This window comes from Mytilus trossulus, chromosome 10, assembly GCF_036588685.1.
Source record: "Mytilus trossulus isolate FHL-02 chromosome 10, PNRI_Mtr1.1.1.hap1, whole genome shotgun sequence".
NCBI classification, from domain to species: Eukaryota; Metazoa; Mollusca; class Bivalvia; order Mytilida; family Mytilidae; genus Mytilus; species Mytilus trossulus.
This window is the reverse complement of record NC_086382.1, coordinates 16861346-16874347: the sequence shown is the minus strand read 5'-3', so window position 1 is coordinate 16874347 and position 13002 is coordinate 16861346. Positions and strand designations below refer to the sequence as shown.

Genomic DNA, 13002 nt, shown 5'->3' with positions numbered 1-13002 from the left:
AAAATAAATAAATTTACAGATCTAAAAATTTGTTCGGCTGATGTTTAGACGAATTATATATATAATAATATATATAGGTGTAAGAAAGTTAACAGATCAATATATTTCATGATTATCTTTCAGTTCAGACTCTTCAGGATACAATGTACAGTCAGGGGACTTACTGATTCAAGTACATGTAACATTATTTCCATAAAGGTTGGAAGTAATAGTTGTCTTTCTTTAATAATCACTTATTTAAGTAGTACAAAATAATCACTAGAAGAAGTGATTTAATTTTACTGTAGCTTTAAATATAGAATACTAATGATCCAGGGACTAATTATGTTTCTAAACTTATCAGAACCAACATCTGTGTTGACTAGGATGACCAGGTCATTTCAAGTGATGACCTTGTACTGAATCTAGGATAATGTCAGACACAAAAATCACTTGTTTAAGTATCATACCTCAATTTTGTTCCCAAAAACCACTTATTTAAGTACTGTATCATCATTTTAAAGTCATAAGAAACGAGTGACCGGTGAAAAATAATGTTCTTCCAATTCTTGAACCAATGAATACAAACATCATAAACTTAGTCTTCTGTGCACTTTCACTAAAATTAATTTGGCTCTTTTAATTTTCAAAAAATTTTGACAAAATAATGTTCTTCCAATTCTTGAACCAATGGATACAAACATCATAAACTTAGTCTTCTGTGCACTTTCACTAAAATTAATTTGGCTCTTTTAATTTTCAAAAAATTTTGACAAAGTATTTACTTTAAACCCCATATAAAAATGTAAAAATTTCAAAATTTTTAAACCAACCGTTTTGTCAGAAAAATTACACTGGTTATACATGTATAGCAGTTTGACAAACACCAATTTTGATCATTGAGAAGCTTAACATTCCCTTTACAACACAACATAATTAAAACTGACTTTACAGAGTTATCTCCCTGTAGTGTTAAGTACCACCTTAAGCCATTATTATAGCACTTTTTCAACTAAAATAGAATTTGCAGCTATATGATAGCATCAAAGGCATAAAACCTTAATGCTTAAAAGAAGCAAAAATTCATTTTTATTTCAATTTTACTAATGAAAAGATATTTTTATACGACCGCAAATTTTGAAAAAATTTTCGTCGTATATTGCTATCACGTTGGCGTCGTCGTCGTCGTCGTCCGAATACTTTTAGTTTTCGCACTCTAACTTTAGTAAAAGTGAATAGAAATCTATGAAATTTTAACACAAGGTTTATGACCATAAAAGGAAGGCTGGTATTGATTTTGGGAGTTTTGGTCCCAACATTTTAGGAATTAGGGGCCAAAAAGGGCCCAAATAAGCATTTTCTTGGTTTTCGCACTATAACTTTAGTTTAAGTGAATAGAAATCTATGAAATTTTGACACAAGGTTTATTACCACAAAAGAAAGGTTGGGATTGATTTTGGGAGTTTTGGTTTCAACAGTTTAGGAATTAGGGGCCAAAAAAGGGCCCAAATAAGCATTATTCTTGGTTTTCGCACAATAACTTTAGTTAAAGTAAATAGAAATCAATGAAATTTAAACACAATGTTTATGACCACAAAAGGAAGGTTGGTATTGATTTTGGGAGTTTCGGTCCCAACAGTTTAGGAATTAGGGGCCAAAAAGGGACCCAAATAAGCATTTTTCTTGGTTTTCGCACCATTGCGTTAGTATAAGTAAATAGAAATCTATGAAATTTAAACACAAGGTTTATGACTATAAAAGGAAGGTTGATATTGATTTTGGGAGTTTTGGTCCCAACAGTTAAGGAAAAAGGGGCCCAAAGGGTCCAAAATTAAACTTTGTTTGATTTCATCAAAATTGAATAATTGGGGTTCTTTAATATGCCGAATCTAACTGTGTATGTAGATTCTTAATTTTTGGTCCCGTTTTCAAATTGGTCTACATTAAGGTCCAAAGGGTCCAAAATTAAACTTAGTTTGATTTTAACAAAAATTGAAACCTTGGGGTTCTTTGATATGCTGAATCTAAAAATGTACTTAGATTTTTGATTATTGGCCCAGTTTTCAAGTTGGCCCAAATCTAGGTCCAAAATTAAACATTGTTTGATTTCATCAAAAATTGAATAATTGGGGTTCTTTGATATGCCAAATCTAACTGTGTATGTAGATTCTTAATTTTTGGTCCAGTTTAAAATTGGTCTAAATTAAAGTGCAAAGGGTCCAAAATTAAACTAAGTTCAATTTTAACAAAAGATAAATTCTTGGGCCTCTTTGATATGCTGAATCTAAACATGTACTTAGATTTTTGATTATGGGCCCAGTTTTCAAGTTGGTCCAGATCAGGATCTAAAATTATTATATTAAGTATTGTGCAATAGCAAGTCTTATCAATTGCACAGTATTGTGCAATGCCAAGAAATATCTAATTTCACAATATTGTGAAATAGCAATTTTTTTTTATTTAAGAGTTATCTTTCTTTGTCCAGTATAGTAAGCAAGAAATATCTGCAAGATTTTTTTTTAATTGGAGTTATCTTTCTTTGTCCAGAATCAACTTAAATCTTTGTTATATACAATATACAATGTATATTCACTTTTTACTACCAACTGATAAATTTAAATAATCTTTACCATTCAGTGATAACAAGCAGTTTTTTTACATCTTAATATTTTTTGATGTATTTAAATGAGTAGTAATTGTTGCAAACTCCATTAGAATATTTTAATTGAAATTAGTTTTGGAATAAGGGAAAGGGGGATGTGATTAAAAAATTGGGTTCAATTGTTCTCATTTAGAAAATTTCTTCAAACATTTTTTTGAGAGGATTAATATTCAACAGCATAGTGAATTGCTCTAAATGAAAACAAAAATTTTAAGTTCATTTGAATACATTCATTCTGTGTCGGAAACCTATGCTGTGTCAACTATTTAATCACAATCCAAATTTAGAACGGAATCCAGCTTGAATGTTGTGTCCATACTTGCCCCAACCGTTCAGGGTTCAACCTCTGCGGTCGTATAAAGCAACGCCCTGCGGAGCATCTGGTTAAACCTATGTGTTTAAAATTTTGGTAAAACTACAAAATCACAATTTGACAAAACGTCGAATTTGCTACTATACTCAAATAAGTGATTTAAAAATCACTTATTTCAGTAAATCTTCTGACTGATGTAACTATATATTCATGTACATGTATTTAGTTAATGTACAAAAAATGTATGTGTACCTTGCAAAGTTCTCATGCCCATTAGCATGGTCAGACAGTTTTCAATTGACCTTAACCTCATTTCAAGGATCAGTGAATTATCGTTTTCATGGTTAAGTCCATATCTTTAAGCAAAAGGTCTACTATGTTTTTGTGTGGATGGATCATCAGTTGTATATGCCCAACTAGCAGGTGTCATTTGACCTTGACCTCATTCATCGTTCAGTGGTATAAAGTTAAGTTTTTATACGACTGCAAAATTTTTTTTTGGGTCGTATAATGCTATCATGTCGTCGTCCGAGGACACATTTAATTTCGGATAATAACTTTAGTTTTAGTGAATGGATCTCTATAATTTTTACCAGAAGGTTCAATACCACTAGAGGAAGATTGGGATTGATGTTAGGGGCTATGGTCCCAATAGTAATTAGGAGCCAAAAAGGTGGCCCAAAATAATCATTTTTGTAATTTTCAAACCATAACTTGTGACGTATGAATCTCTCTGAAATTAAACCACAAGTTTCCATACCATGAAGGGATGGTTTGTATTGACATTGGGGAGTTGATATGTTGGAATGTGACCATTGCTGAAAGTACACGTATATATAGCTACAGTCATGTGAGAAATACAGATTCTTACGAAAATCTAGTTTTACAGTCATTGACAGTCATGTCAGTGGTACCTCTAAACTGTATCATGTCTATGATATATATCTATCAATAATATGCACATGTTCCAGGTCAGTTTTTGAATTCATATCATTTTAACTTTTCTTTGACTGCTTTCAAACATTATTTAACATTGTTGATGATTTAATTGATACCCAATTATATAAAATTCAATTTTAATTAACATTTGTCATTAACAAACACCCTGTCATGCCTGTACTGATTCATTATATATTTTTTAGCAGATGAATTACATAGCAGACAGGATTCAATGGACGTGAATTGTACCCTTGATGTTAAATGTAATTGTGGAGAAATTCAGAAACCGTTACAACGTAGAAAAAATAGAGAACGACATAGATGTCTAGCACACTCTTTAGTTGGAACACCAAACTATATTGCACCAGAAGTCCTTCTTCGATCAGGTATTTCTTAAGAAAAAACATATTCAAAGAAAAACAGACAATACGATGGCAAGAAACAAACAACAAGCAATAGCAGTCCACAAATTTTTAACACAATTCACAGTTAACTAAAGGTTCAGCGAAATAAAACCCATCAAAATTGACAGATGTTTATTCTTGTTTATTATACATGTAGTTATAAATATCAATATCATGAACATGTATTTGAAAATTTAAAATGTTTGTTATAGCAAAACAAAACCTAAATACCTAAGTATATCTTATGAACACACCTCTATTTCTTAGTCCACCATTCATTATACCTGGGTTTATTGACATACTCCGGATTTTTTTAGATTGGGAAAAACTCTGAATTAAAGGCATAAAATATTATGACGGTCAAAATCCATATTTTTTTCTCACTTTTTAAAAGAAATGAAAGAGATTCTTTAAGAACTTTTTTCCTTGCAAGGGTACATAAATTTGATCTTGTGGATGGTATGCAGGATGTAGGAATCCTCACCAAACAATTTTTAAAGAAGACAGCAATGAAAACTGAACAATATATGTAAAGTTAACAATATTGGGAAAGTTATTTCATACAACATCGGCAGCAATGGCTGTGTTAGCTATAGGGACTGAAGTGGGTTTTTTAAATGTCATTACGTTTATGCGGTTTTTTTTAAAGGTTACTCAGAATCCTGTGATTGGTGGAGTGTTGGTGTGATATTGTATGAAATGATTGTTGGACAGCCACCATTTTATGCCCCAACACCAGCAGAAACACAGTATAAGGTAAATGTTAGATGCAATTACTTATAAAAATCAGGAGTTTTACATTATCATTATAAATGACTTCCCTGTACAAAATTTGTTTTGGGGAAGTGATTTCTCAATTAAGTGCAATCAGCACTTGTTTGTTTAGTTGAGCACTGTATGTTTAAATTCATATTTATATCTATTAGAAAAATTCTATCATTTATAGATAAGATCTGAAAGTGAAATATAAATATGCCATACAAATTAATTCTTGCACAAATGATCGATTATTTCCTTAGAACGTTTGATATGAAACTATTCAATACTTTCAATATATTTGTACGAACTACAAAAACTAGAGGTTCTAAAGAGCCTGTGTCGCTCACCTTGGTCTATGTGCATATTAAACAAAGGACACGAATGGATTCATGACAAAATTGTATTTTGGTGATGGTGATGTGTTTGAAGTTCTTACTTTACTGAATGATTTTGCTTCTTACAATTATATCTATAATGAACTTTGCCCAATAGCAACAGAGAACTTTATTTGGTAAAAATGACATAAATTTACCAAATAAATGAAAATTGTTAAAAATTGACTATAAAGGACAATAACTCCTTAAGGGGTCAATTGACCATTTAGGTCATGTTGACTTTTTTGTAGATCTTACTTTGCTGAACATTATTGCTGTTTACAGTTTATCGCTATCTATAATAGTATTCAAGATAACCAAAAACGGCAAAATTTCTTTAAAAATTAACAATTGGAGGGCAGCAACCCAACAACCAGTTGTCCAATTCATCTGATAAATTCAGGGCAGATAGATATTGACTTGATTAACATTTTAACTTCTTGTCAGATTTGCTCTAAATGCCTTGGTTTCATAGTTATAAGCCAAAAACTGCATTTTACCCCTATGTTCAATTTTTAGCCGTGGCGGCCATCTTGGTTGAATGGCCAGGTCATCGGACACATTTTTCAAACTAGATACCCCAAAGATGATTGTGGCCTAGTAGTTTCAGTGGAGAAGATTTTTGTAAAAGATAACTTTAATTTACGAAAAATGGTTAAAAATTGACTATAAAGGGCAATAACTCCTAAAGGGGTCAACTGACCATTTCATTTGATTTGTAAATCTAACTTTGCTGAACATTATTGATGTTTACAGTTTATCTCTATCTATAATAATATTCAAGAGCCTGTGTCGCTCACCTTGGTCTATGTGAATATTTAACAATGGAGACTGATGGATTTATGACAAAATTGTGTTTTGGTGATCGGGATGTGTTTGCAGATCTTTCTTTTCTAAACATTCTTGCTGCTTACAATTATCTCTATCTATAATGAACTTGGTCCAATAGCTTCAGAGGAAATGTAAGTGAAAATTTACAAATTTTAGGATTTTTTTTTAAAAATTGACTGAAAAGGGCTATAACTCCTTGGAGGGTCAATTGACTGTAGATCTTACTTTGCTGAACATTTTTGCTGTTTACAGTTTATCTCTATCTATTATAGTATTCAAGATAATAACCAAAAACAGCAAAATTTCCTTAAAATTACCAATTCAGGGACAGCAACCCCACAACAGGTTCTCTGATTCATCTGAAAATTTCAGGGCAGATAGATTTTGACCAGATAAACATTTTAACAACTGTCAAATTTGCTCTAAATGCTTTGGTTTTTGAGTTATAAGCCAAAAACTGTGTTTTACCCCATATGTTCTATTTTTAGCCATGGCGGCCTTCTTGGTTGGTTTGGCGGGTCACGCCACACATTTTTTAAACTACATACCTCAAAGATGATTGTGGCCAAGTTTGGATTAATTTGGCCCCGCAGTTTCAGAGGAGAAGATTTTTGTAAAAGATCACTAAAATTTACAAAAATGGTTAAAAATTGACTTTAAAGGGCAATAACTCCTATAGGGGTCAACTGACCATTTTGGTCATGTTGACTTATTTGTAAATCTTACTTTGCTGAACATTATTGCTGTTTACAGTTTATCTCTATCTATAATAATATTCAAGATAATAACCAAAAACAGCAAAATTTCCTTAAAATTACGAATTCAGGGGCAGCAACCCAACAACAGGTTGTCCGATTCATCTGAAAATTTCAGGGCAGATAGATCTTAACCTGATTAACAATTTACCCCATGTCAGATTTGCTCTAAATGCTTTGGTTTTTGAGTTATAAGCCAAAAACTGCATTTTACCCCTATGTTCTATTTTTAGCCATGGCAGCCATCTTGGTTGGTTTGGCGGGTCACGCCACACATTTTTTAAACTAGATACCCCAATGATGATTATGGCCAAGTTTGATTTAATTTGGCCCAGTAGTTTCAGAGAAGAAGATTTTTGTAAAAGTTAACGACGACGGACGAAGACAACAACGACGACGGACGACGGACGCCAAGTGATGAGAAAAGCTCACTTGGCCCTTCGGGCCAGGTGAGCTAAAAACAGCAAAATTTCCTCAAAATTACCAATTCAGGGGCAGCAACTCAACAACCGATTGACCGATTCATCTGAAAATTTCAGGGCAGATAGATCTTGACCTGATGAACATTTTTACCCCTGTCAGATTTGCTCTAAATGCTTTGGTTTTTGAGTTATAAGCCAAAAACTGCATTTTACCCCTATGTTCTATTTTTAGCTGTGGCGGCCATCTTGGTTGGTTGACCGGGTCATGCCACACATTTTTTAAACTAGATACCCCAATGATGATTGTGGCCAAGTTTGGTTTGATTTGGCCCAGTAGTTTCAGAGGAGAATATTTTTGTAAAAGCTAACACCGGACGCCGGATGCCGGATGCAAAGTGATGAGAAAAGCTCACTTGGCCCTTTGGGCCAGGTGAGCTAAAAAAGGAAAAAGTACAACAAGCCAAGATTTTTTGTCTGTTTATAAAGCTCTTAGTAATGATAATTTTGGGACTTGTACAAACATTAGACACGCATGAGATTTGGAAAAAATTAAAAGAAGTATTCAAAGTGACCCTCCACGTAAAAATCTAGTGATTGCAATACCCATGGATCTTTCACTGAAATGAACTTTTATCTAATTGTACATGTTATACACGTGCTCAATATCCATGCATCTTTGTTGATTGTTTTACTATAAGGTGACAATCTGTAAAGTACTGCTTCAAAACACAAAAACTAATGAGCTGCCATATTTTCACTTCACAACAGACAAAGAGAAAAAAAATGACAATTATTCAATATTTTTGCATTAGAAATGATAAAATCATGCACAGAAGTTTATGATATATACATGCATATTAAGCCGCATTGGTTCAAGAATTGGATAAATATTTTTTTTTTTACCAGTCACTTGTTTCATGACTTTAATATATAAAAAAGATGTGGTATGATTGGCAATGAGACAACTATCCACAAGAGATCAAAATGACAGGGAAATTAACAACTATAGGTCACCGTACAACCTTCAACAATGAGCAAAGCCCATACCGCATAGTCAGCTATAAAAGGCCTGATATGACAATGTATAGCATATTATGCACCAACTCTTTATAAACGTGGTAGCTATTTTACAATTACCGTACTTATATATTCTAACATATAATGGCCATGTTTTAAAGTTTGTATCATTTTTCACTAAAATTTAAATGCAAGCTTTCAGAAATCTGAATCATCTTTCATGAGAGCATTTTATACAGCGTTACACATTTTAACATCCATCATCAACTTCCTGTTTACAAATAGCTTATAGCAGGGTCATCATTAATGAGCAATAGCTCACAGTTCACTTTGTTGTACATCAGCCATTGGAAGTCTTCACTGTAAATGAGTTTCACAGAATATTTTGTTTTTCCACAGGTTATTCATTGGTATGAAACTCTGAAAATTCCAAGAGAAGCTAACTTATCACAGGCAGCAAGTAATCTTATATTGAGACTTTGTTGTGGAGCATCAGAACGTGCATTTGTTGACGAAATCAAGCAGCATCCATTTTTTAATTCAATATGTTTTGATGGACTTCGTCACAAAACTCCACCTTATAAACCTCAGATCAAATATGCAACGGACACATCTAACTTTGATGATATAGACCCTGACAAAATAAGAGGTAGTGACTCAGAAGATGAGATTAAAAAACCTGATCACCCAGTCAATGGCAAGCACCCAGAACATGCATTCTTTGAGTTCACATTCCGCAGGTTCTTTGATGATGGAGGACATCCGTACCCGGTCAAAGAATCGGACAATCAACAAGAACAAACCAAGACTAATGAATCAAATGCACCTGTTTATGTTTGATGTATAACATGCAGAACTAAGTCATTTGCTCTTAATTATTTAAGTATATATATTTAATGAAGTAAAAATTTAAATTATCTTACATTATTTTTTAATCAATCAATCATGGCAATATTTTAAGGTTACACACTATATTTGCTAAGAAAAATTGGTAACTATTCTTGAATGTTTATTCAAAGCAAAATTAATTTTGCTGCATAGTTTTAGTGCCTGTATACATTTTAGTGTACCATGGTCAGCCTTTCTGTCAACATTCCAACATATAGCTATTTTGTTTGTCTATGTCACATTTTGTACAATTAAGCAGGGTAGAAACTTTTGATTTTGTAAACAGATATACATGTACTGAAAATATGGAGCTGGACAGCATTTTAATGTCAACAAAATTAACTGATTATCTTAAATTGTAGTATTTATTCTTCCATATGCAGCAATACTTATGTTTTCTAAATTTACCATTTTTATACGACCGCAAATTTTGAAAAAAATTTCGTCGTATATTGCTATCACGTTGGCGTCGTCGTCGTCCGAATACTTTTAGTTTTCGCACTCTAACTTTAGTAAAAGTGAATAGATTTCTATGAACTTTTAACACAAGGTTTATGACCATAAAAGGAAGACTGGTATTGATTTTGGGAGTTTTGGTCCCAACATTTTAGGAATTAGGGGCCAAAAAGGGCCCAAATAAGCATTTTACTTGGTTTTCGCACTATAACTTTAGTTTAAGTTAATAGAAATCTATGAAATTTTTACACAATGTTTATGACCACAAAAGAAAGGTTGGGATTGATTTTGGGAGTTTTGGTTTCAACAGTTTAGGAATTAGGGGCCAAAAAAGGGCCCAAATAAGCATTATTCTTGGTTTTCGCACAATAGCTTTAGTTAAAGTTAATAGAAATCAATGAAATTTAAACACAATGTTTATGACCACAAAAGGAAGGTTGGTATTGATTTTGGGAGTTTCGGTCCCAACAGTTTAGGAATTAGGGGCCAAAAAGGGACCCAAATAAGCATTTTTCTTGGTTTTCGCACCATAGCGTTAGTATAAGTAAATAGAAATCTATGAAATTTAAACACAAGGTTTATGACTATAAAAGGAAGGTTGGTATTGATTTTGGGAGTTTTGGTCCCAACAGTTAAGGAAAAAGGGGCCCAAAGGGTCCAAAATTAAACTTTGTTTGATTTCATCAAAATTGAATAATTGGGGTTCTTTAATATGCCGAATCTAACTGTGTATGTAGATTCTTAATTTTTGGTCCCGTTTTCAAATTGGTCTACATTAAGGTCCAAAGGGTCCAAAATTAAACTTAGTTTGATTTTAACAAAAAATGAAACCTTGGAGTTCTTTGATATGCTGAATCTAAAAATGTACTTAGATTTTTGATTATTGGCCCAGTTTTCAAGTTGGCCCAAATCGAGGTCCAAAATTAAACATTGTTTGATTTCATCAAAAATTGAATAATTGGGGTTCTTTGATATGCCAAATCTAACTGTGTATGTAGATTCTTAATTTTTGGTCCAGTTTTAAAATTGGTCTAAATTAAAGTGCAAAGGGTCCAAAATTAAACTAAGTTTGATTTTAACAAAAATTAAATTCTTGGACCTCTTTGATATGCTGAATCTAAACATGTACTTAGATTTTTGATTATGGGCCCAGTTTTCAAGTTGGTCCAAATCAGGATCTAAAATTATTATATTAAGTATTGTGCAATAGCAAGTCTTTTCAATTGCACAGTATTGTGCAATGGCAAGAAATATCTAATTTCACAATATTGTGAAATAGCAAATTTTTTTTTAATTAAGAGTTATCTTTCTTTGTCCAGTATAGTAAGCAAGAAATATCTGCAAGATTTTTTTTTAATTGGAGTTATCTTTCTTTGTCCAGAATCAACTTAAATCTTTGTTATATACAATATACAATGTATATTCACTTTTTACTACCAACTGATAAATTTAAATAATCTTTACCATTCAGTGATAACAAGCAGTTTTTTTACATCTTAATATTTTATGATGTATTTAAATGAGTAGTAATTGTTGCAAACTCCATTAGAATATTTTAATTAAAATTAGTTTTGGAATAAGGGAAAGGGGGATGTGATTAAAAAATTGGGTTCAATTTTTCTCATTTGAAATTTCATAAATTAAAAGAAAATTTCTTCAAACATTTTTTTGAGAGGATTAATATTCAACACCATAGTGAATTGCTCTAAGAGAAAACAAAAATTTTAAGTTCATTTGAATACATTCATTCTGTGTCAGAAACCTATGCTGTGTCAACTATTTAATCACAATCCAAATTTAGAGCTGAATCCAGCTTGAATGTTGTGTCCATACTTGCCCCAACCGTTCAGGGTTCAACCTCTGCGGTCGTATAAAGCTACGCCCTGCGGAGCATCTGGTTTATTATAAAATCCTAGACAAAACAGTTATGTTTGATATGAGAACTTTACTATTCTATATTAGGATTTGAAGTATTCCAAGACTTGTTTACCCGATTATCACAGGTGAGGCCCACAGTCATTTCAAAAATAAAATTCTGATAACTGTAATGTGTATAATATAAATCTTGAAACACATTCAGATGTTTTTTTGATAGAAATACTGCAAAAGTTTCCAAGTTATCATGAATTTCATGTAAAATGATGCAGGGTATGGATACCATAAATAAGCTTCTTTCTAAGATAGTTGTGATATCCATTTGACTTAAAAAGTACTAATATCACACGCAACTGTTTTGTCCAGGTTTTTATGATGAAAAGTGGTAAATTTAGAGTTGCCTATGGAAGAATAAATGCTTCCATTTTCCCTACAGACTGTCAAATTGCATTTGCTAAATTAGTTATGCAACACATTAGGTAAAACTATGATTCATAGATTTTAATGTTGAAAAGTGGTTTAAAGCTATATTTATTGGTCCCCTAATGACAAAGATGAGGGGACTTTAAGTTTGCACTCCTTCTGAAGATTGTCTGTCCATCCGTCAGTCTGAGAAATCAGTTTTCTACATTTTTTGGTCATGTTTGAAGATATTGATTTTAAAATTGGTATATAGTTTTATCATGACCAGTTACAGATCAAGTTTGAATGTTGTTCCTGTCTGATGATTTTGTGTAGAGGAATTGTCCTTGGACTTCAGATTCACTTAAATTATCAATTTTCTAATTTTTTTGTCATGCTTGAAGATATCAACTCGCTATTTGTTATAAAGTTTACACCATGACAAGTTATCAGTTTTCAAATAACTGGGAAATTGATATGTAAAATATGAGGAAAATTGAATATGCCATGTAGTCTTCCAGTGGCACTTTTGTTTGAATTTTACATTGACAATTATTGTTACATATATTTTTTAAATTATTCCTTTACAATGGCAGTCTCTTCACATCAAGTATGTTATCTAGAAAGCTTGTTTCAGTCCAAAACACTTTTGGTGAAACCACTAGGCAGCCATCACAAACAAGTGAAGCAGCAATGTGCACATCAGTTTTGCAGGCTTTACAAGTCTAATCTGCAGTATCCAATTTTGAAGTTATAGAACTTTCAAATGGTTGTAAATATAGGAAGATGTGGTATGAGTGCCAATGAGACAACTCTCCGTCCAAGTCACACTTTGTAAAAGTAAACCATTATAGGTCAAGGTACAGCCTTCAACTCGGGAGACTTGGCTCACACTGAACAGCAAGCTATAAAAGCCCCCAAAAGTT

The 13002-nt window shown here is 32.3% G+C and overlaps 1 protein-coding gene across 4 annotated transcripts in view; it reads left to right on the top strand.

Moving 5' to 3' along the window:
- LOC134686953 (serine/threonine-protein kinase LATS1-like) overlaps positions 1 to 9377 on the top strand; it is a 34215-nt gene extending 24838 nt beyond the window's left edge. For 3 of the 4 annotated variants that reach the window (XM_063546825.1, XM_063546823.1, XM_063546824.1), the window contains exons 5-7: positions 4097 to 4279; positions 4947 to 5053; positions 8855 to 9377. In XM_063546825.1, the coding sequence (XP_063402895.1) occupies positions 4097 to 4279; positions 4947 to 5053; positions 8855 to 9295 (731 nt within the window). In that variant the 3' untranslated portion in view covers positions 9296 to 9377. The remainder of the gene's footprint in view (positions 1 to 4096; positions 4280 to 4946; positions 5054 to 8854) is intronic. The other variant, XM_063546827.1, reaches the window with a different exon arrangement.
- Positions 9378 to 13002: the final 3625 nt, after the last annotated feature.